The sequence below is a fragment of the Lycorma delicatula genome, chromosome 1, assembly GCF_047948215.1.
Source record: "Lycorma delicatula isolate Av1 chromosome 1, ASM4794821v1, whole genome shotgun sequence".
NCBI lineage: Eukaryota > Metazoa > Arthropoda > Insecta > Hemiptera > Fulgoridae > Lycorma > Lycorma delicatula.
Window position 1 is genome coordinate 126,177,767 of NC_134455.1, and position 24,489 is coordinate 126,202,255.

Below are 24,489 nucleotides of genomic sequence, written 5' to 3' on the forward strand. Positions count from 1 at the left end.
ATATGAAGGCTTGAGATCAGGAGTTATGGTGACCATTCTGCTGGTCTGATTCGATCAATCCATCGTTTATCTTATGTATTATTTAAAAATTTATTTACAGTTACATTCAATGAAGAACAAATTATTACAAAAAGAATTCGTAAATGAGAAGTTTGTGAGACAACATTATTACTTCATGGCGATTATCTTAATTTAGCAACCATTTGCCTAGAATGGTTGAGGATAATAATTGTAGATTGTCAATCTTTTCTTTTGTAATGGTAGAAAGAAATTCTTGTAGCCTTGTAGAGAATACCTTATAGCCTAATGCCTATAAGATGCGGGTAATTTTTTCTTTGAGAATATGATTAGCAATCGATTTAATACGGAACGAACAAGCGACTTGTTCGCTAAGGATACATTATAGCTTCACTATGTAAAATGGTGGAATGAGTTCATTACTAATGTACGAACATACTCCAGAAAAAATTTCATGTTGTAGAGTAAATGTCAACCACAGAAATTTGGAGGATTTAATTTGATTTTCCATTTTCACCAGTCGGAAAAATACGTTTAATAATCTAGCAAGCTGAGAAATTAACGATTCAATAAAGTATACTGGAAAGAAGTGGAGTAACATTTTCATATCCACCACTAAGTTTTCTCGAAAAAAAAATGTTCATATGACTTGTAAAGGTTTCACTGAACCAAGATGTATTTTAGTTTTAATAAAACAATTGGTGAGATAAATATTAAAATAAATAAAATTTAAACAACATTCACAGATTTGTTTTTACAAGTTTCATTTCCGGATATTAAAATAAGTAGAATTGATAACAAGAGAAATACTGAAAGAAAAAAAAGTTGACGACAAAGATTTTTTCCAAGTTTTTAAGGGTATATTTTATGTATAAAAAAACAAATTTTTGGGAAAAAATCAATATCTATTGTTTATTATCAGATACATGAAAAATTAATATGTACAAAAAAATTTAATGTAACATAATCTATTTACAAATTTATATAGGCCTTTGTATACATATATATTTACTTATATATATATACAAATACAAACTATACAACAATATCTACCAATAAAATACGTTACTATATATAAAAAAATCACTAAGTTATTAAAATAATATTTTACATAATCAAAAATATTAAAATGAACTCTAAAATACACAGTTCAATAAAGATATTATTTTGTTGTATTGTTTTTTTTTTTAATATATGTTATTCTAGTTAATAATTTTAAATATATGTTTCTATTAACCAAGAGAAATTCTACAGAAAATTATAGAACATTTATTAACAGATAGCGTTTTCTAAGTGTCATTTCATCTTCAGCGTTAAACTATTAAAAATTGCATATAAATTCTTTTGTCTACTTTGTTTTCTTATAATAACTTTACGGTTTTGAAATAAATTCTATATTAAGTATAATAATACATGTTATTACTTTATCGAAGTAAAAATAAAATAATTAATACCGTAATAATCTACTGATGGGAAAAATTTTCTTAAATTACATCATAATATAAATTATTTAAAAATTTTTTGTGTGGGATAATAATGTATTTTAACATTATTATAAAATGTATGATACAATAATACTGTTATGAACTTCTACACAAATATAATACTTTTAATTCTTCTTTTTATTTTACTTTTAATTACAGAAGCCAAACTATGTATTTGTCGACGAGTTTAAAGCTTAATTACCATTTCATAATTACAGTAAAAAAAAAAATCTAGGGTGATTTTAGTTTTCTTTATTCATTTTCTGTTAACTGTATAGCCTAATTTAATTTTATAACTAAATTTTTTCTGCAAAAGAATGAAGAAAATAATTAATGAAAAGTGATTTTTTTATTTTATTATTTTTTAATCTAATTTGACTGTACATCCGTGTACAACATGCTAAAACAATTATTTAAATGTGCCCTAATAACTAAGCTCATCTCATAATCATCTCCAAATTAGGAAGATTTGGTCAAACGGTTGTCAATTATCGGCAACTTTTCACGTAATAGCTAATCCTGTAAGATGTTGTCATTTAACAAAATTAAAAACCTGTTATATTCGTTATGATAGCTTAAAAAGGATATGTGTATATTTAGTATTTACTCAGTGTACATATAATAATTTAAAGTAACTTTTATTATATGTAAGAGAAATGTAATGATATTTGAAAATAGATTCCTCTAAAATCTGCACATTAAGTGCTGCAGAGAGCAAAAATTGCTGGAAAGATTACGTAATAACAGAATAAACAGCCTTTATATTAGTTATTAAGGATAACTAATTATTAAAATAACATGTCACAATCATTTAGTGGCAAAAGTAACTTCATCCATACTGTCACTAATCAAAAATATTATTAAATTAAAAAAAATTTGATTTTTTATTTATAAATATCAATTCACTAGCGTCGAAATGGTAGATTTTTTTTTCTATTATTACACAAGTTTTCTTAATGAGCTTATAAAAATTCCATTTTTTTTTAATTCGTAAAAACAAATAATATAGCTGACTAAAACACTTTTTTTGAAGTTATGCTTCTTTTGGCGCGTTAGGAGAAATTGGTTAGAGTGTATTTTCAGCAAGTTATGGAAGTTGCGCGCGCCGATGTAACACACCATGAAGATTTACGCAGAACCTAGTGGATCAGTTTGTACGCACAAGCGTGTATGTCTAATTCAGTCAGTCGTTCAATGCAATTAAGTGATTAGCACGTGTTGTAAACGTAACAGATATTGAGTCGTAATAAATATGTATTTATGAAAACGGATATTTTAAATTGTGGCAGGGTATATACGTTTTTTTTTTTTTTTTTTTATTAAATCGTGTATCAAGATTTGTGATTATATTTATGTAGGTATTATTTTTTATAAGTAAAATTATATTTTTTAATGGCACAGAAAATAGCACACATCAAATAAATTCTTTATTTTGCATAAATAATTTTAAATTTACCAAAAACAAAGTTTTTGATAAAATACAATATTATAAAATAAAACTATTTAACCTTTCAACCTCCGGATGAAAGGCCGAGACGCTACCACTCGCGCCACGGAGGCCGGCTAGTTGTTACCTAAAAAAATGCTTTATAACTGAAAAAGTATTGGTTCAATATCTATAAAAATTTTTGGGGGGAGAACGAGAAATTTTCTTAATAGAATATTTTTTTCTATTTCCGGAGGTAAAATTCCAAACGTTTTTGTCACAAAAAATCAAAACTGGGTTAAATTGGGTTAGACAAATATGCCTTTTTAAGTAGTGAACATTCAAATAGATCTTTGCCAAATATTGAAAGAACTTTGAAATTTAGAGTTTCATGCAAAACATATTTTATCCATAGCAAATATCAATTTAGTGTTTAGTCCATGTTATCAATAGGAGCGCTGCAAACTCATCATGTGATTTGAGACTATACACAGCTGTGCTTATTAGTTACAGGTTATATTTGTTCCCGTTTTTTTCTTTTGTTTAGCCTCCGGAACCACCATAAGGTATTACTTCTGAGGATTAATGAGGATGGTATGTATGGATGTAAATGAAGTGTAGTTTTGTTCCGTCTCAGGTCGATCATTCCAGAGATGTGTGGTTAATTGAAACCCAACCACCAAAGAACACCAGTATCCACGATCTAATATTCAAATCCGTAAAAAAGTACGAATTAGATTAGAAAGGTAGTAGTACCTTTTCTAGGATTTGAACCTTAGAACTCTCGACTTCGAAATCAGCTGATTTGCGATGTCGAGGTTACCACTAGATCAACCCGATGGATTATGTTTGATTACCTTTTAAGTACAACTTTATGTTTGAGAGTGTTTCTTACTTTAAAAGTATAATTGTAATAGTAAATTCCCAAAATGGATAATACAGATGATATTGTGAATATTAGTGAGCTGGAAGCAATAAAATCAGCTGCTGGAAGAAGAAAAGCATTAAAAGAAAAGAGGTATGAAACTCTTAGGCGAGCGTTACTATTTGTTCCTTGCAAACTTAACATAAAACGTTTTTCATGAGTAAGAATCAAGCCTTACGATATAAAAGCCTTTAAATATAGGCTTTACGAAATTCCAATTAAAGTCAGACAGGATAATCTTATCTGTCAATTAGTTCATACTGTCCTTGTTAAACATCTTAGGGCTAGGCCTAGCAACAACAGCTAGGAACAAAGGCCTGGAGGTGGGCACAAGTACCATGTAATTTATTACTTGCCTTCAACCAATGATATAAAGGTTCCCTTATGTTTCAATTTTTTGTTCAAATTATGGGAATTGTGCGAAATAGGCTTAAAAATATTGCTAAAAATGTACATTGCAGAAAGTTAGTCATGAAAAGGCGGGGCGGGCATAGGAAAAATAATCGAATTGCCTTAAAGAGAAAAAGTGTCAGGGAGTTTATTAAGAAGTTAAGGGGTAAAGAGTCACATTACATCATAAATTTAAAAAAAATCTACTTTGATAGTTACCCGAGTATAAACAACACTCATAAAATGTATAATGAGCAATGTAGTGAAGTTCTGCTTGTAAAGCCCTTCATGTTTAGCCAAATAATTGAAATAGAATTTAACATGGAATTTAAATCTCCTGCTTTAGACGCCTGCAGTAGTTGCTGCTTACTACAAGAAAAAATTAAAAACGCTCCTCCTCAATCTGCAGAAAAAATGAAGCTAATGGTGTAAAAACCTGAGTGCGTACGCAATGAGCTAAAGATTTTTACCAGTATTTGAAAGAAAACGTGTCAAACTCTTTAAGTTTATGTTTTGATCTGCAACAAATACAACCCTTATCTAAAAGTGCTACAGAAGAGACTAATTATTTTCAAAAAGTAAGATTTATAACCTATATATCACAGATTTAAATACTACAGAGCCATTTTTTTATGCAAGGATTGAAGAACAGGCAGAACTGTTCTTATTAAATTATTATTATTTATTTATTCCTTTTCTCTCAGTTAGAGGGTTGAAAGTTTTATAAAAAGTTAAGTATGTTTGCATTTAACTGAAAAACAAACCATATATATATAGTGGAAATTTTTACTCTTATTCCTCTAAAGGGTTAAAGGTTATTCCCTTAACTAAAACTTTGGATAAAGAGGCAACTTTAAAGTTGATCAAGAGTACAAGTTTTGTGTAGAATGAAAATAAATGAAAGAACAATTAAGGAGTTTTGTAAAAATAAAAATGACAACCCTATAAACACATACAGATTAAAAAATTATTTTCATGTTTAGCTACTAATATTTTTTTAAAAATAATGTCTGATATAATCTTCTAATATGATAGGTGACCAAAATTTTAAATAAAACTTAAGTACAGTTATCGTTGATTAAATGAGAAAAAAATAAATAGAAATACATACTTCAAACCTTGCAGTGGATGAAAAACAGTTTTTTTTATTTATTCTCATTTATTGAACCAGTCCTAACTTTCCCTAATTTTTATGGAGCAGAAAAAGGAAGACGTAACAAAAGTGTAATAATTAAAAAACCAGACATAAAGAAAATGAAAATTATTCATACGTCTAGGTAGCCCGGAAAGATAGTGTAAAAAATTTAACTAAAGTAGAAAATTATAAACAAGATTTACAAACCCGTTTAAATTTATAATAAAATATAATAATTTTTTATATTGGCACTTAAAATTCTAGAACATACATATCAACTTTAATATAAGATATTGTATGTTAAAAAAGACGTTTGTATTAATATTCCATTATTTTCGATTGTATTAACTTCCACACAGAAAATAGCAAAGGGGTTGTGCTCCTTTGTTAAATGTATTAAACAACATTTAAAATAAAATTATGATTTAATAATACTGCAGTACAATCGAAGAATTAGACTATTAATTTGGAAAGTTAATTACCTAGAAAACATTATTACATAAAGAAGTGTCCAGGATAAATTAAATCCTCACGTCTATTGCCTAACAGGGTGGAACTGTTATGGAAACGCGTATCTTTAGATCAAATCTTAGGCTACTCAAATATGTTACCATGACAACAATTAACTTTACCAACCAATTACTAAATCAAGATCTTGTCTAGGATGAATTTCAAAAGAGTCAATAAAATGATAGCAATATTTTCTTTTTTTAAATATATTATAATAAAAATTTACATAATAACTACAAAATGATATAATCATATTAATTTAAATCAAAAATAATTAAGTGATCATAAAAAACCAGTGTAAAAAACTTTTTTTAAATCAGGCACACTTCCTGCTCGTTCTGTATGTCGATATAGATCACCGGTATCGAGATAAGATACATCAGCTTGATGTAATGCAGCTACAAGCGAATCTACAGAGAGGACTGGTGCTAAACGTCTAGGTGGTGGAGGTGTTGGAGGTAAACCTAATCGTCGAGTTAATGGACCCAACCTAGGACGACGTGCTGGTGGTGGTTGTTGGCGATATGTAGGTCTGGATGACGACTGACTTTCAAGAGTACCACTTGATGAACTCTTTCGTCTAATTATTTCGTTCTGAAACAAAAATAAGAATAATATTTAAGATTTGATAAATTTATTTGTTTTTATTAAAAAAAAATATTATCCCAGATTTTCCATTTGGAAAATTAATGTATTTTACAAGCCGGATATATCAAGCTATCAATTTTAATTAAAAAGCAGACATTTTAGGCGAATTATTCATATTGATTTTTGTTCTATTATTAATTTTAGTATTAAGAATTCCGGATTGTATTATTCTAAGAAATGTGAGGAAATATTTCAACATCAAAATGGAGATAAATAAACTGATAAAAAAAAATTAGAACCTTGTTAGAATTACTTCATTAACTGGCGGAACAGTCGTTAGGACATATGGAGTTAAGGAAGAAACTTGAAAATTGTTTTGTTCATAAAAATATTTAAAAAAATAAATAAGTGAAATGGAAAAATTGGATAAAAAGATGAAAACAAGAAAGAAAAAAGAATAATCAACAAAGCTATTTTAGTAGATATTTTTATGAATGAAATAGAAAACACCCTAATATCCAATACAAATAATAAACATCAAATTACTTTATATAAAAGTATGTGGATGACATCTTGATAATATACGAGGTGTGTGAGAAAAGTAATGAGATTGGTAACACTGCGAGCGATCTGGTAACTCTGTATCTACCGGTCTGTGCTAGACCGGTTTGTTCATTTCTTCCACATGCTCAGTACGAGTTTCAATTCCGTCCAGCCAACACATTATTTTTGACAGCGCCATCAGTGAAGTAGTGTTTTTGTTGTGTGTTATAAAATGGAGCATCGGAATTTAGAGCAACGTTGTGCAATCAAGTTTTGTGTTAAATTTGGGGAATCCGCGAGTGTGACCTTTGAAAGGTTGAAACAGGCCTATGGGGGAACATTCCTTATCAAGAGCACAAGTTTTCCGTTGGCACAAATCATTTTGGAAGGCCGAGAACACGTTGAAGATCAACCTCGCACAGGGACACCTTCAACTTCAAAATCTGATGAAAACGTTGAGCATATGAGGGTTTTTGTGAGATCAAACCGTCGTTTAACAATAAGGATGATGAGTGAACAGTTAAATTTAAACACTTTCACCGTACAGCAAATATTTGACAGACGATTTGGACATGCGAAAGGTTTGTGCGAAATTGGTGTCGAAAAACCTCACAACGGAACAGAAGGAAAATCGAAGAAACGTGTGCGTTGATCTTCTTGAGAGGATTGGCAATGACCATAAATTCTTCAATCGTGTGATCACAGGTGATGAATCCTGGATATTTGAGTACGATCCTGAATCAAAGCGGCAAAGCGAAGTGGCACACTCCGTCATCTCCTCGACCGAAAAAATGTCGAACAAGAAAATCAAAGATCCAAACCATGCCGATTTGCTTTTTTGACAGTAGGGGTATCGTGTATAAAGAATTTTCTTCCTCCAGGACAAACTCTCAACCAAGTGTTTTACGAAGTTGTCCTGAAAGGCTCAGGAAAGTGTGATACGCGTGAGACCAGACATTGCAGACAAGTGGAAGCTTCATCATGACAATGTTCCGTGTCACACGTCCATTTCCATCAGGGAATTTTTGACCTCAAAACGCATTCCTACGGTTCCTCAAACCCCCTATTCACTTGATTTGAGTTCTTGTGACTTTTTCCTTTTCCCGAAATTGAAAATTGTCTTAAAAGGACGTCATTTTAGAACTCTGGAGAACATTCAAAAGACTGTATACGCCGTTGTATAGCTGCCCAAGGGAACTACTTTGAAGGGGATAATATTGTTGTTTGAAAAATAAACCTTTTTATTTTTAAGTAAGTAAAAAGACTGTCTCATTACTTTTCTTACACACCTCGTATATCCAACAATTTAACAACGAAGAAAATACAATAATTACAGAAATGAATTCTTTAAATAATCATATTAAATTCAATTTAAACAGAGAAAATAATAATAGTACTGATTACCTGGACATAAAATTTAACAAAAATTTTATCACTAAAAAAATCGATATAGACATTTATAGAAAGCCAACAAAACAGAATACTATAATACATATTAAATCTTTTCATCATTGGATTCATTAATTTGTAGAGCATTAAAATATGATAATATAAAATTGAATAATGAAATGAATAATATTAAATTCATAGCTTTAAATATTGGTTATTATACTAAATTAACAAACAAATTACACACCAGAATAAAAAATAAAATACACATAAAAGACAAAATAAAGCTAACGATCATAATAATAAAATAAATGAATATGCTCCAATTGAATACAATATAAATTATAATAAATTTAATAAAATGTTGAAAAATTTTAAATTAAAAATAGCGTATAAAACAAATAATAAAATACATAAATAATTAAGATACTTCTATTACAATAAAGCAAAATAATAATTATAATTTAGAAAAAACGGAGTATTTAGTCTTAATTGCGAAAATTGTGACTTAAAATATATTGGAATGATAAATCATTCGTTTGCCATAAGAATAAAAGAACATATTAATTGTATTATTAAAAATAATAAAGAAAAATTTCGCCAAACACATTTTAGAAAAGGGACATAATTATAACGGCAACGAATATATTAAAATATTAGAATAGAATAATAATTATTAAAAAAATCAGCATCTCAGAAAAATTTCATATATATATAAATAATAATAAATTGATGAATGAACAGGTCAGATTCGATATGATATTCTTTATACACAAATTATATAATAATTAATTATTAATAGGTTAATGCTATTTCATTTATATTTCATAATAGTCGCAAACATCTTACAAACATGACGTTACTGTCTTATTGAAAAAAATAAAAAATAAATTTGTTGGTAAGTGGAAATTTAATTTATACAATTGTATTAATACCAACCGTGCCAAATGCTTAGTAAATTAAACCTAATCAACAAAGTAGGAAAATACGAACTACATTTTTTCGTATTTTCTGTCTGTTTTTCGTAATTCTGTCCCTTAACCGAACCATTCCACTTAACTGAGTTCCCTCTGAAAAGGTTCAAACATCTTTTTACGTGTGTTGTGTGAATATCGTTCATGTTAGAAGACCTTGACATCAATCACAAGTCATTTCCGAAAATGAAATATCGATTTGTTGTTTGAAATATTTTGTGTTGTATACAAATGCAAGTAATAGTTTAAGCAACGAGTGCTAAAAAAAAAAAAAATAATAATTTTATCTCATTAAAAAAACATCTGATGTGGAAACCACATACTTCCTTGTACGCCTATTAAATTACATGTAGACATTTTTAAAAAAAATAAAAATACATAAAATTTTATTTCATTAATAACTTCTGATATTTTATATATATATATATTTTTTTTTATTGTTATTATTGAGCAATTAGTTAAAAGTTTTTTTTTTTTTTTAAATTAGAGGTTAATAAATCAATAAGTTAATAAATCAATACAATTAAATTAAAAAAAAAAGTTTAAAAAAAAGAGATGAAGTCTGATTCGAACCGATGTGCAAATAATAATAATAATATTATTTGATATTATTAATAATATCAAATATTATTGATATTACATTAATTAAAATTTTATTGGGCTATAACTCTGGAACCAATGAAAATAAGTACCACTTATTATATATAGTTGAAAAGCTTTCGATGAGGGCTTATTACTGTAGTTAAGAAAAAGGTCAAAATCTGTTATTGTTTTTTTATTTTGGGCTTTTTTGGACACCTTTGGTTTAGTCGATTGCAATCAAAAAGGGAGGTGCACAACAAGATGTTACAAGTTCTATATCCATAATTTCAACATCCTACGGCTAATCGTTTTGAATTATACGAGATACATTCGTACATACGTACGTTCAGACTTCTCGCCGAAACTAGTAAAAATGGATTCAGGGATGGTCAAAATGGATATTTCCGTTGAAATATGAATACCGAAATTTTTCGCGATCACAATACTTCCTTTACTTCGTACAAGGAAGTAAAAAACTGAACCATCAAATGAATTACGGAAATGAAAGTTACTTATATATTATTTCATTTTAGTTTTATCCTGCTGTAAACGGAATATCATGAACCTTTTCCTAATTTTTCGTTAAACGGTAGCGAATGATTAAGAGACTATGCAGCACTCTCACTTTCCGTGACTAGAGCTAGTGTTGTCAACTTGTTATATCAAAATATTAATATAAAAAATAAAATAAAAAGACATTGAAATAATTAATGTTTGTATACAACTAAACACCAATACAATGAGGAATATTTTAGACACCTAATCTTGTCACAGCGTTACATAATGGAAGTCAGTGTTAATATGAGGGGAAAAATACAAAAAAAACACAATAACTGGTTTATTTATTATAAAAATAACTGAAATAAATAGTATTCTTGTTCTAACATTTACATTCTCTTCAGTGTGCAAAAAGAGAATTACAGAAGATATAAGATGACATTTGTATGAAAAAAATCTGAATGCTAAAACTACGTAAATAAATGTTTAAGCAATCTTCAAAGGAAAGTGACAAAAAATTAGGTTATGATCTGTCATAACAGAGGTAAACTAATTGAGAAGTGAGTACTATATATGTGTCTCAGCTAAGTAAATAAGCGAAAAGATATGTGTTTCTGTATGTTATTATGTTATCACATGATAGTCAACTATATAGTTGAAGAGTGAAAGAAAAACGAAATAAAATTTAAAGTAATGATTACTTAATTTATGTCATATTTTCAAGTATAGAAAAATATGATTTTCCTCTACCGCAGTCTAAGTTAACGTAGCATATGGAAATATTTAAACTTACTGAATTAAACACTGAATTATCTTAACCTATCATTTTGATATTTTATATTTCCACTCTCTAGTGGAAGCGTTATCAGAGAAATAACAATTTTATATGATTGTATAGTGAAGGTCAGTACTTTTGTTTAACCTTTTATTGATCCAAGGCATGTAGTTGAACTTTTTTTGCATTACTTTTCTTTAAATAAGACATTGTTATAAAAGTGAAAACAGTTTGGTCAAAACTTATTAGATTGTAAAAAAGGTAATAAATCTCCACCGTTAAAAAGTGGGTTAAATAAATTTAAGTAATGTTATCCAGAAAATTCGCAACGAAATTATAAACCACAGATATCATTTCTTCCGTTCAAAAAACAAAAATTTCTGTAATATAAATAAAACTGTTTTTAACAAAACGGTACTGATATCAAAAAGGTAAGCCACTACATTTTTATTATAAAAATTTGTTATTAATTTAGAATTTTGTTTTAAAAAAACACATGTTAAATATACCTAATAGAGAACAGATATACAATTATAGATAATAAACAATGTTTAAGCGTTCCATATAATAAGAAAAAAAATTGTTACAAAACTCTTACCGGCCCGATATCATTTATTAAACAACAAATAATCATAAGAAGTGTATTATTTATGTAAATGTGATATGTATTACATATAAATGAAATCGGGCCGGTAGATATAAATGAATTCTATTTGTCATGATGTCCTACAAAGGATGTCAAAAAATATGTTGCAAAGGGTTCGAATCTGGCTTCAGGAAAATGGTGGACGATTCCAATACTTGCTGTAAGACATTACCAGTTGTGCAGAATTACATTCCATGAATCAAATGAAATGTATCTCTGTATTAGAGTCCATAGTAGAATTATAGGATATAGTATTATGACGTTCACTGTAATTATTTTACAGTGAATGATTTCACTGTCTAATAATTATAATAAAATTGAAATTTTTATCACTTTAAGAATTTAATTTCAAGGAAGATTTAATTTTAATTTTAATTAATTTCAAGGCAAATTCCAGGAATGTTTTTGCATCAGAATTATTAGATTTTAATAAGATAAAAAATTATAGGGGAAAAAATTGTTTTAGACCTTTATTTGTAAATAGAGATTTCTTGCAATTAAAACAATATTTTTTTATATTCCGTGTAATTTACTAAAATTAGAAAGATTCTGTTTTTTATATTTATTAGTAAATCCTTTATTCAAATTTTTTTTGTTGAGTTTTCCCCATCAGGCCATTTAAATGAATGAGAGAAATGTTAGGATATGATGTGTAAACTCGTAGGGGCTAATAAAACACACACACACACACAGAGAGAGAGAGACAGACACGCACACACACTGTAGTGCTTGTGGTCTGTTTAATATTATTATTATTACTATTGTTAAAACAAAACTGAATTAGAATTATGATTGCATGTTGTAATAATTTATACCAAAATAAAACAAAAATATTATTCTAACAAAAAAAAAAGTGAAAGTCTGTTGAAGGTTTAACTGAAGTTATTTTAGAGGAGAAAATATTGAAATAGTTGAAAGTCCATATAAAATTATAGTTAAACTAAATTAAAACTTGTATTTCATTTTACTGTTATATTACTATCTTTTTTATTATTATTACTCCTTCTTTTTTTTTAATGAAAAAAAGTTTTTTAATAATTAAATTTTATAAATGTCCTAATAACATAAATTTATGATTATTTTTTAATGCCTTTTAATTTAGTATATTTGTACATTATTCCAATAAAATTTGTTAATATGTATTTAATATCTTTTTAATGATCATAAACGAATAGTAATAGGCGTTTTTATAATGAAATATATGAATATATCTAGGATGAAATATAAATCATCCACAAAAATTGCCTTGTATATTTATCAAGAAATAATAAATATACTAAGCTAAGCGTATATAAGAAAAATTAGGATTGAATGGAATTGCTTGTTGCTTTCTTCACTGAATCAAAATACTAAATCCAAATCTGTATCAGAAAACCCAGATAAATATTTGCGTGCGTTTTATGTATATTCAAAATCTACTAATTTCGAATTATAATTTATTTAAACGTAAAACGTTTAATTATAAAATGTTATGAATTTCATGTATATTATCATCTTACTTTGTTTTACCACCTTGTACGAAATAAACCAAAGTATTATGATCACGAAAAATTTCGGTATCCAGATTTAAACGGAAATTTTGACTATCCCTGAATCCATTTTGATTAGTTTCGGCGTGACGTCTGTACGTATGTATCTCGTATAACTTAAAAACGATTAGCAGTAGGATATTGAAATTTTGAATTTAGGACTGTTGCAACATCTAGTTGAGCATCACCTCTTTTTTTGCAATTGACAGAATCAAAAGTGTCTCCAAAAAGCCCAAAATCCAAAAAAAAATAGATTTTTGACTATTTCTTAACTGCAGTAATAAGCTCTCATTGAGAACTTTACAACGATATAATATGAGTGGTACTTATGTTCATTGGTTCCAAAGTTATAGCCAAATAAATTTTTAATGAAATATTTGGATTTTACGAGGCCTTACCTTACATCGGTTCGAATAAGACTTCATCTTATTTTTTTAAACTTTTTTTAAAATTTAAAAATATTTATTTATTAATAATTATTAATTCGTGATAGTAAAATAATGTTTACAATAATTAATTATTTAATAATAACAGTAAAAATATCTGAAGATATTACGGAAATAAAATGTTATGTACTTTTAAAAATGTGTTATGTAATTTAATAGGCATTATGACGAGTATTTGCAATAGATTTTGTGAAACATCTGATTATTTAATATTAATTGAAAATTTTAATTTAGATTCGTATTATTTTTTGATTTTCTAATTTAATTTCTGTTTAATTTTATTTATTTATTCTGGAATTTCTGTTTAATTTTATTTACATTTAAGTTAACTACAGAGCACTGAAAAATAGACCCTCACAAGAACACATACGCTGCGTCATACATTCCCGGATCTTTAATAAATTGCAAAAAAATTCTTATCTTTTAGTCCATTACTCCTCTGATATTGTCGGACAATATTCTCCATGAGTCGGAATTGATCATAATTTCGTTTATTTGGTTTTGTTGCCAATCATTTAATCGTTCTTTGGTTTGATATAATTTTTCTGATCTTAATTTGTGTATACGTTCTTTAGTTTTTAAATTTTCTCTCCCTTATATTCATCATCCTCTCTTAATCTTTTTATTCATTCCTTGGTCTTAACGTTTTCTTCTTTATATTTATCATTTGCTCTTAATCTTTTTATTCTTTCTTTGTTGCAACATTTTCTTCCTCTTTATATTAATCATCTTCACTTAATTTTTTTACTCTTCCCTTGTTCTTAACATTTCCTTCCTCTTCATATTCATCTTCTTGCCGTTTTTTTGAGATATATTTCTTCATGTTATCTTTCTTTTTCCTGTATTATTGTTTCTTTTTCATTTTTGATTACTCACCAAATATCCAATAATAAAAACTGAATATTTTACACCTTAAGGTTGAAATTAACATTTGTAACCAGTATAGCGGAGTTCACTAAACGGAATAGTTTAATTATTATTAACTTCTATTTGTAGACACACCAGAAATCTGAAACTTTTGTTAATCAGCAACTCACGAAGATAATACGATTAATAAACGGAATTTTACTCTATCCTAATATTTCATAATAATTGTATAAATATTTGATGTTAATAAAAACTAATATTTCAGCAATTGTGTTACTGTCCACTTTATTATGGAATTGGGGGATCGTATCTCATTTTCAAATGAAATAAGTTTAAATGAAGCGCAACAAAAAATGTGTATATGTAATTTAAGAAATTTATGTAGTGTTCCCATCAGATTTTTTATTATTTATAACTGTAACAAGTTTTATACAGATTTTTGATTAGTCGTCAGTCAGGTTGATCTAGTGGTTAACTGATCATCTCAAATCATTTGTTTAACAGCTGATTTTCGTAATGAAAGGTTCTGAGGTACAAATGTAAATAAACTTTAGTTGATTTTATACGGATTTTAATACTAGACAGTGGTTATCGGTGACCTTTGGTGATTGGGATTCAATTAACCACACGTCTCAGGAATTTTCGGCCTGAGTGTGAGTCTTATATTACATTGGGACAGGAGGAGGAGTTGCTTTTATTCACTAACTGAACAAATTGCAACGTACATAATAGGAATTGAAATTGTAATAAAATATTTTACAGATGTTGTACAATATAATAAGCAGAAAACTTCCTTAAAATCTTTCTGAAAAAATGACACTAGTCTCCTAAAGTTTATTCTGTTTTGAGACCAACTTCCCACAGCAGTACATTGAATGTTTTTGTAGATTCCGATCTTTCATGGACTCTTATTTTGATTTAATATTTCATGAATGTTAAATCTAGGATATGTTGTCCTGGGATTTTATACAACAGGATGGATATTCCATTAATAAAAGAATAAATAAAAAGCAACGCTGTAAGAGAGTAGGGGGAAATATCTCAAGTTTAATTTAAAGGGTTCATTAAAAGTAAAGGGCTTACTAAGAGTAATATCATCAAAAATACAAAAAGTGGTTTCTAAACTTTTTTTTTCAGATAAAAGTTAATAAATAAATAAGTTTGGGTGACAGGGTCAGTGACACTGAAGTGTTACATTCTACGTGTAAGGAGTTTGAGGACATGAATTATATTAAGGAAAAGAAGTTGCAAAATGTGGGCGATATAATGATAAATTGAAGTAGTTTTTTCTACCTTTCTAGTTTTGAAATAATGTTAATTTTAAATCATTTGTTTTTTAAAACAACTTAAGATCAACTGTGGTTTTAGTTTTAGAATTTTATGAAGAAATTTATAAAACAGTCTATTAATTTTTTTATATATTTACTTAGTTAGTTTTTTGACAAAGTGGAAGAGATAACATCACCAGTTTAATGGTATCTGAATATCAAGTACTGAGTGATACTGGCTATTTTTATGTAGTGCCGAGATAAAAACTTTCATGAGGTTTGTGTACTACTTGAACATAGTTATATTAAATTTTGTCATTAAAATTTTGCGTTTGTAATAACACGGTGTCATTTTTATCACAAAGAATCGTTTAAAAAAATTAACTAATAAACAGTTACTTCCGAATATTGGTAGATCTAGATGAGTTACCGTGGCTTATAAAATTAAAACGGCCGCCAGCCACATTGAGATTTATTAACATAATAAAATTTCCATATTTATTTATTTCGTGCCGAATAATATTATTTTAAAAATAAGGCTATATTTGATTAAATTGGATAAACTCTTGAGGAGATAAATTTCTATTAAAATAAAAAATGGCTGACAGACGAACAAAAATGCTTCTGCTGATCTAAGTTTTTAGAGAATTTTTTTCCTAATATACTATATCTCTATATATTAAAAGATAAGAAAAACTTCAAATTTACTAAATACGACAATGGTTGCATGTGAAAAAAAAAGTCACATGTTTATCATACGATAAGCCCCATCTCCTTCCAATTGCAGCAATATTTTGGTCATCCCTTGCCGTAAGGGTAGGTCATATCAAAAATTGTTTCAGATAAAAGTTTTACGTAATGTTTAGAGGACTACCAACCACTTTAAACCGATTCGACATGTGCCTAATAAGAGGGGTATGACATTTTTGGTTTTCAAAACCCAATTTTTTCCACCCCTGGGCCAATGGTTGGTGATATGAAAAAACTTTATTTAAATAAGTTTTATGCCCTTATACAAAAAATAGTAGGAATTTTAAACTAATTCGATATTTTACTTAATAAGAAAGTTATAGCGATATTTTTTTCGATAAAGCCCCCCCCCCCATTTCCACTCTCATGGTCCGATTTTGGCCGTTAATGAACTCGACCGAGATTTTGGGACTAGTTGTTTTTAAGGATCAATTTGTAAGTGATTGGCGCAAAATTACGGCAGTTATCGTGTTTACAAGAAAGTGAAATATATAAACTTTTGAGCTGACGATTGTTTTGAGGTCTGGGGATGTGAAACGCGAAGATATGTCAAAATTTTCCGGAAGTCGAATCATGATATTCATTACAATAGTAAGTTTTCTTATGAAATCTACCTAATACTGATAAACACTGTAATTTATCTTAATACTAAAAATAAATTACAATTATATATTTTTTTCTGAGTGATCGGCCATGCTGGACTTTAGAAATGATTTATGTACGACGTCTTTTCCGGGTAATAAGTTTTCATGTTGAAGATTAATGATTGGTTTATAATGTCTTTTTTCGATTATTTCGTTCCATTAAGTTAAATATGTAGACTATATATTGTATTTTCTGCTATGATGTAGTTCATGCTGTTGAAGATAACGATTACTGGAGGAAAGAAATTCTTTTAACTGGTGGTGCATTACGTGACTGCAATTTACTTTGTAACATAATTAGTGATGCGGGGCCACGCTTTAGAAAAATATATTTTGTCTAAGACAGTATTTAAATTAGGCGTATTATTTTATAATCAGAAAAATAGTAATTCTTGTACAGCCCATACTATAGTTACTTGTGTTTCTGTTTTAGTTACATATAAATCAGGATCGATTACATTTTATTACAATAAACCAATCACTGTATTTTATCTGTTAATTATAACCAACAGAATTTTATTTCACATACCCTATATTCAATTCCACCAATACCTTATTTCGCAGGTAATTTTTCTTAATATTATTTTAAATAATACATTATATGATGTAATAATAATAAATTCATAAATTAATACAATTTTTCAATTCCCTTACCTTTTCAAAACATCTTTATTTCATACCAAAATACATTTAAAAAAATACTAATTTTAGAAAATCTGTTTACAAAATTTTCTTTACATTCAATTATTTTTACTTCCTTGTACGAAGTATTGTGATCGGGAAAAATTTCGGTTTTTAGATTTCAACGAAAATACCAATTTTGACCATCCCTGAACCCATTTTGACTAGTTTCGGCATGGCGTCTGTACGTACGTATGTATTTCGCGTATTACAAGAACGATTAGCTGTAGGATGTTGTAATTTTGGATTTAGGGCTGCTGTAACATCTAGTTGTGCACCTCCCCTTTTGATTGCATACGACTGCACCAAAATTGTCCAAAAAAACCCAAAATCCAAAAACATTTGGATTTTGGACTTTTTGTTAACTGCAGTAATAATCTCTCATTGAGAGATTTTCAACGACATATCATAAATAGTACTTATTTTCATTGGTTCCAGTGTTATAGCCAAACAAAAATTTAATTAATGAAATATGTGGATCTTACAACGCCGATTGAAATAACTCATTTAGATGGAAAAAAATTGTTAACTGGACTTTTATAAATAGAAATGGTAAAGGGCTTATAATAAACGTAAAAAAAATAAATGCCTGAGTGAGGTTGGTGGAGGGTTGATTTACGGGGTTGAAAAGGGGTAAAAAAGGTATTGCGATTTTCGGCGAAAATTGATAATCAAGTTATGGTTATTAAAGACACAGAAAGATATACTTTCACCAAGTTTCGTTAAAATTAAATTATTTTGACAGAAATGAAAAATAAAAAATGAAAAAAAAGATTTTTTGGATTTTTCTCGAAAATTTTGAGATTATGTTAAAACGTGATCTCTACAAAAGTTATAGATTTTTGCATGATATACAACTTTTGTATTGAAATTTTTTTTTCAACCCGCAAAATCACCCCTCCACCACCTCCGCACAGGCATTTATTATTATTTTTTTTTTTTTTTACGTTTGTTAGCCCCTTTACCATTTTCACTAATAATTTAAATGTATTAGTTTATTATTTGTTAATAATCTCTGATTGTAACAAAAATTAAGATAAATAATTAATTAATAATAATTCAATGATAACAATAAAAAATAAAAAATAAAAATCAACAGTTATTAATGAAATAAAAATTTATGTCTTTTCATTTAAATAAAATGTGTATATGTAATTTAATAGGCGTACAAGGAAGTTATGTGTGTCCGCATAAGATTTTTTATCTGTAATGAAATGGACGTAATGAAAATCTTTAAAATTTTCCATTTTTTCGTAACATTTATTATTATATATGTACGGTTGATTGATTTTATATATCTATGTAAAGTATCTTACATAGTTTTTATTGAAAAACTTCTAGACAATAGATAATATTTTACCTGCCTCCACCCTATTAAAAAAAATAAATTCCTTAAGAAACATAGTTATCTATTTTAGTACAACACCCTTTTATGTTGCACTAAATAAAGAAGGCGTTTATCCATTTTTTTCTTCAGATAAGTCTATTTAAGAAGGATTTATTACAGATAACTTTAAAAATATTTTTTAATATTCAAATTCTATTGCAAGTTAAAGATAATGTTATACGGTTGATTGATTTTTACATTCGTCTGAAATTAATAAACTTAAAAAATAAATTTTTCTATTTCTTAACATCTAAAGTTGGCGCACTGTATAGATTAAATTATTTATAAGACAGAAGTTAATACACATATACAAAATTTTATAAACTGGGTTGTAGACGTTTTGACTCGTAGGATCTCAGTAGGTTAATAAATAAGTAATCCCCGTGAATAGGTCACTTTTACTGATACCAATACGTTTATTCTGATATGTATTACAGACTACGAACCAGGAAAAAGAGAATATTGTAAAAATAAATATACACAACATTAGAATATTAAATTTTCAATTACTTTACCTGCAATGAAAGGAGTACAGAGTGTAAAAACCGAACAGTCCCTTCATAGTGCTCCACGAAATGTCAGATATTATATTTTACATGTACGTGAAACAACTATACACTTGTTTAAAGTTCCCACTCATTTTAATTAATATTTTCTTCCTTTCCCGACTCTTTTTCCATCGCATTATTGATTAAAATTAAGAAGTTAAGAACTTAACGGTATCATAAAAAGATAAAAAACTTCATATATTAGCTCAGAGCTACAGTACTGTCACGTATTTGAAATCGATCACCAATAAAATTTAACATAATATTTAAACAACAAATAAAATAATTAAGTCATTGAATGAACATGTTTTTATATTAGCTCTAAAGAAGACTGTGAAATATTGAAATCAATAATGGGGAAAACAAGCAAAAAACCGAGGTAAACTTTTATTCGTAATTCTGTTTAATTCTGATAGGTTTTCTTTAATTAGATTGTCAGTCACAAAAGACGTAACAAAAGAGAATACAAGTTTAAAGTGCAATATGAAGGTTAGATGATATAAATAACAATAACATTAATGAGCAACCAGATATAAGTCATTTCTAAAAAGCTATGGCCATTTCTAAGAATAATAAACATCCTATACAAGGCATCCCATAACTAGGCTGAATACATTATGGTATTTCATTTTGACAAACGTACTGGAATGCAGGAAATAATCGGCTATAAATGTTAATCGGCTACACAAGTTGAACTGAAGGTGGACCTTCAATGTTACTTGTTTACCATAAGATCTACTGAACAATGTATATCATTACTTTTAAAGAAAGAAACCCCAATTAATTTTTATTATACTTCAGATTATTTTCACGTGTTAAACTCGTAAAAAAGACTAGGACAGATAATAGTGAAAAAAATACATCAAATTATTCATTTTGACCATCCCTGAATCCATTTGGACTAGTTTCGGGGTTACGTCCGTACGGACGTATGTATCTCGTATAACTCAAAAACGAGTAGCCGTAGAATGTTGAAATTTTGTATTTAGGAATGTTGTAAAATTTAGTTGTGCATCTTCCCTTTTGATTGCAATCGACTGGATAAAAATGTGTTTACAAGGGGTTTCAATTTTAAAACATTTGAATTTTGGAATTTTTCTTAACTGCAATAATAAGCCCTATTTGAGAGCTTTTCAACGATATATATCATAAGTGGTACTTATGTTCAATGGTTCCAGAGTTATAGCCAAATAAAATTTTAATTAATGAAATATTTGGATTTTACAAGGGAAAGGCAAATCGGTTGGAATCCGACTTCATATACGTACATATTTTTTAAGTTTTTTTTTTTAAATTTATAATAATTCCATAATAATAACAATACATAAAAATCTGGTATGAACTTGTATGTCTGCTTGTATGCCCATTAAATGATATATTCATGTTTTGCTGCATTTCATTTAAACTTATTTCATTTGAAAATGAGATACGATTCTCCAATTCTTTAATAAAGTGGAAAGTTACACAATTGCATTGTGGTGGACACCAAATTGCATCACATGCTTTGTAGTGTCCGTATCAGCATTTTATATTACTTTATATATTAATTTTTTTTCACGTCGCTCAAATAGTTATGTAGTTTAGTGGGAACGTGTCGGTTCTGTAACCATGGACACATTGGTTCGAATCTGACTTCATATACATATATTTTTTTTCAACTTTTTTTTTTTAAATTTAAATGTATTGACTTATTAATAATTATTAACAGCTATAAAAATGTTTGAATGAAAATGAAAATTACATAAAATTTTATTTCACTAATAACTTATGTTTTTTATATTTTTTTATTGTTATTATGGAATTATTATTTATTATAATTTTTTTTTTTACAATCAGAGGTTATTAATAATTAATATATCGATATATTTCAATTAAAAAAAAGTTAAAAGAAATTATGTATATGAAGTCGGTAAAGGTAAAACCTTTGAATTTTTTCATAATTTTTTTAAAGTGGATATATTTTGGCAAAATATTTAAAATTAAAGGTTTAGTTTTTATAGAAAATAAACAAAAATCTAAAAAATTATTTTGTAAATAATATTTCTTTAAATTTCAAACTTAAGCTTTTTTCGGTGAAACTAATATAGACTGTATCGACAATATAAATAATTTATAGAAATATAAGAGGTACGCGGTTTGTCACAGGCAGTATCCAACGTGGTAGTGGGCGAGCCAAAAGAAGTGAGGGGAACCGATTGCGAGAGTAGAAGCTTTCAACGGCGGTTGAGATGTCTAGCTTTCAATACAAAAGTTCTACTTAAATACGTGAGGGAGATGAGTTCGCTTCAGGCAGAATGAGAACACAAAAACGGAGATCAAAGAGTGTTCCCTAAACATGGACGGGCTCGCTTGAACGATTGAGATGTTTAAGGACGTTTTAGACGAGTTTGGTACAAATCCTCAGGCAAAGCAGCCCAATCGACCGGAAATGATGGAGGAAGCTACAAAGATGCGTGTAATCTGAGGGGGCTGCGCTGCTTAAAGAGGTGGCTATTCAAACCCCAGGTGGGTGTCTGACTCAGATGCCTGATGGAGGAAGTGATCAGGGTGACTTACTTCAGGGCCTTCAGGAAGGGTCTCTGATGAGGTTCTTTTTCGACTGATTCAATGGAGTTGGTCGAAAAAGACATTTTGTTCTTCTACACTGGTGACAGATCCTGGGGAAATGGATGAGGCCTCTCAGACGTGGCTACTGGACTTAGCGGTGGATGTTGGCCACCCTCAACATTCTTCAGTCCTTCTTCGGGCACCTTGGGTTGGGAAAGTGGTTAGTGTAGGTGATCTACAGGCAGGATAAGTGCTTATCGATAAGTTACGCACCAATGTTTTATCTAGTGATACGGTTGAAGTTGGGCGTACCCCTTACGTTATTGTTGTTGACTCTGCCAAAGGGGAGAATAGGACGGTTCAAAGCCTTATGAAGGCTATCCCTGATGTGGTGATGGAGGATGGTGGGGGTGTGTTTTTGCTGATCCGCTGGACGGGGCGGTAGCTACTTACGCCGGTTAGTGGAATATTTTTGCAGATTGCAGGTGTTCCTATACGACAGGGCATCGAGTGAGCAGGTGCTAAAATGTCGTCTTCCAGAGAAGTGGTGGGGCTGACTACAGCGACCATTGTCTTGAAAGCAGAGGGGAGGCCCAATACGAACCTCATGTGAACAGTAAAGAACTACTATATCGCTGGGCGAGTCTGGTTTCCTCTGGGCCCGTCAGGGTCCGTGAGAAGACCTTCTCCTTCGAGTACGGGCCGAGGGGGACGATGCTGAGCGGCTCCGTAGGAAAATTGCAGAGAAGGTAGATGGTGTTACGACGGTTTTGGGAGGTAGGCGGATCCATGTCCTTATTAAGGATGTGAATGACTTAACCACAAAAGAAGAGTTCATGAGAGATCTTCGTCGTGTTACCGGTGACTCAATTACGATTGATGTGCTTTCAATGAGACCTGCTTACGGAGCCACTCAGGTAGTGACGTTCGCTCTGCCGCCCATCCTGGCGGATAGATTGCTGCAGGTCAGCCGGGTGGATTGGATGGGTGGCCTGCAGAGTAATGCGACGGTCGGCTGGAATAGCGAGCAGTGCTTCCATTGTTGGGATACGGGGTACCAAACGTTCAAAATTGTTAATCCACTAGCTGGATTGTGTAATTATTAGTACTGTACTTAATATTTTATTTATGTTTTACTTTACGCAAGAATTTGGTCCTGACAGGATCGGCCAATGTTTTAATTGCAGGGAGGTTAGCCATGTCAAGATGAATTGCCAGAAGGAAATCCACTGCACTTCATGGAAAACATCAGGCCATGCTTTGTGGGGGGGGGGAGGTTTCAGAAATGTACACCTGAAGTGAGATGTGCTTGCTGTGGGGCGTAGAATTATGGTGACTCCGACGCGGGATAGCCTCATCCAGAAGGGGTGGGACGCTCCGCCGTCTCATCACTGATCGTTGACGGGGACTCATGGCGGAGCCATGGGGATGTCAATCAGACCGTAGTACCGTTGGGTCATCCCTTCGGGGTTCCCTATTAGTGGCAAAGCGGGGGGAATGTAAGACCGTACTCCTGGTGCGGATCCCTCTGGGGTTTTCTCACTAGAGGCAAGGCGTAAAGACCGGAGGATCGGTGGGGGGATACCTTTGGGGTCCCCTAATTTGAGGCATGGCAAATAATCCAAAGACCGGGCCGCTACCTGGGTGGGTCCTTGAGTTCTGCCGAGGTAGTTTGAAGCGATGGCATCCACCGGAGCTATAGTTATGCTTAATTGCGGGTCCGGTGGGGGCGGGCTAAAAAAAAAACTAATAATAATAAAAATAATTATAAGAATTTATAGAAATAATTTTCTGGATTTTTTTTTAACGTAAAAAGATTCTTCATTCTAATAACAGATTAGGATTAAAAAAATGTTTAATTTAGCAATTAAAAATAATAAAGAAGTAGCCTATTATTTCATACTATATTCACTTAATACAAAAGGACAGCGGTAGCGTT

General features: G+C 29.6%; 1 protein-coding gene across 1 annotated transcript in view; it reads right to left on the bottom strand.

The window, feature by feature from the left end:
- Nucleotides 1–915: 915 nt before the first annotated feature.
- Nucleotides 916–24,489, bottom strand: part of LOC142322025 (uncharacterized) — a 349,309-nt gene continuing 325,735 nt past the window's right edge. Inside the window, exon 6 of the mRNA XM_075360626.1 lies at nt 916–6,482. Coding sequence (XP_075216741.1) covers nt 6,171–6,482 — 312 coding nt within the window. The 3' untranslated portion in view covers nt 916–6,170. The remainder of the gene's footprint in view (nt 6,483–24,489) is intronic.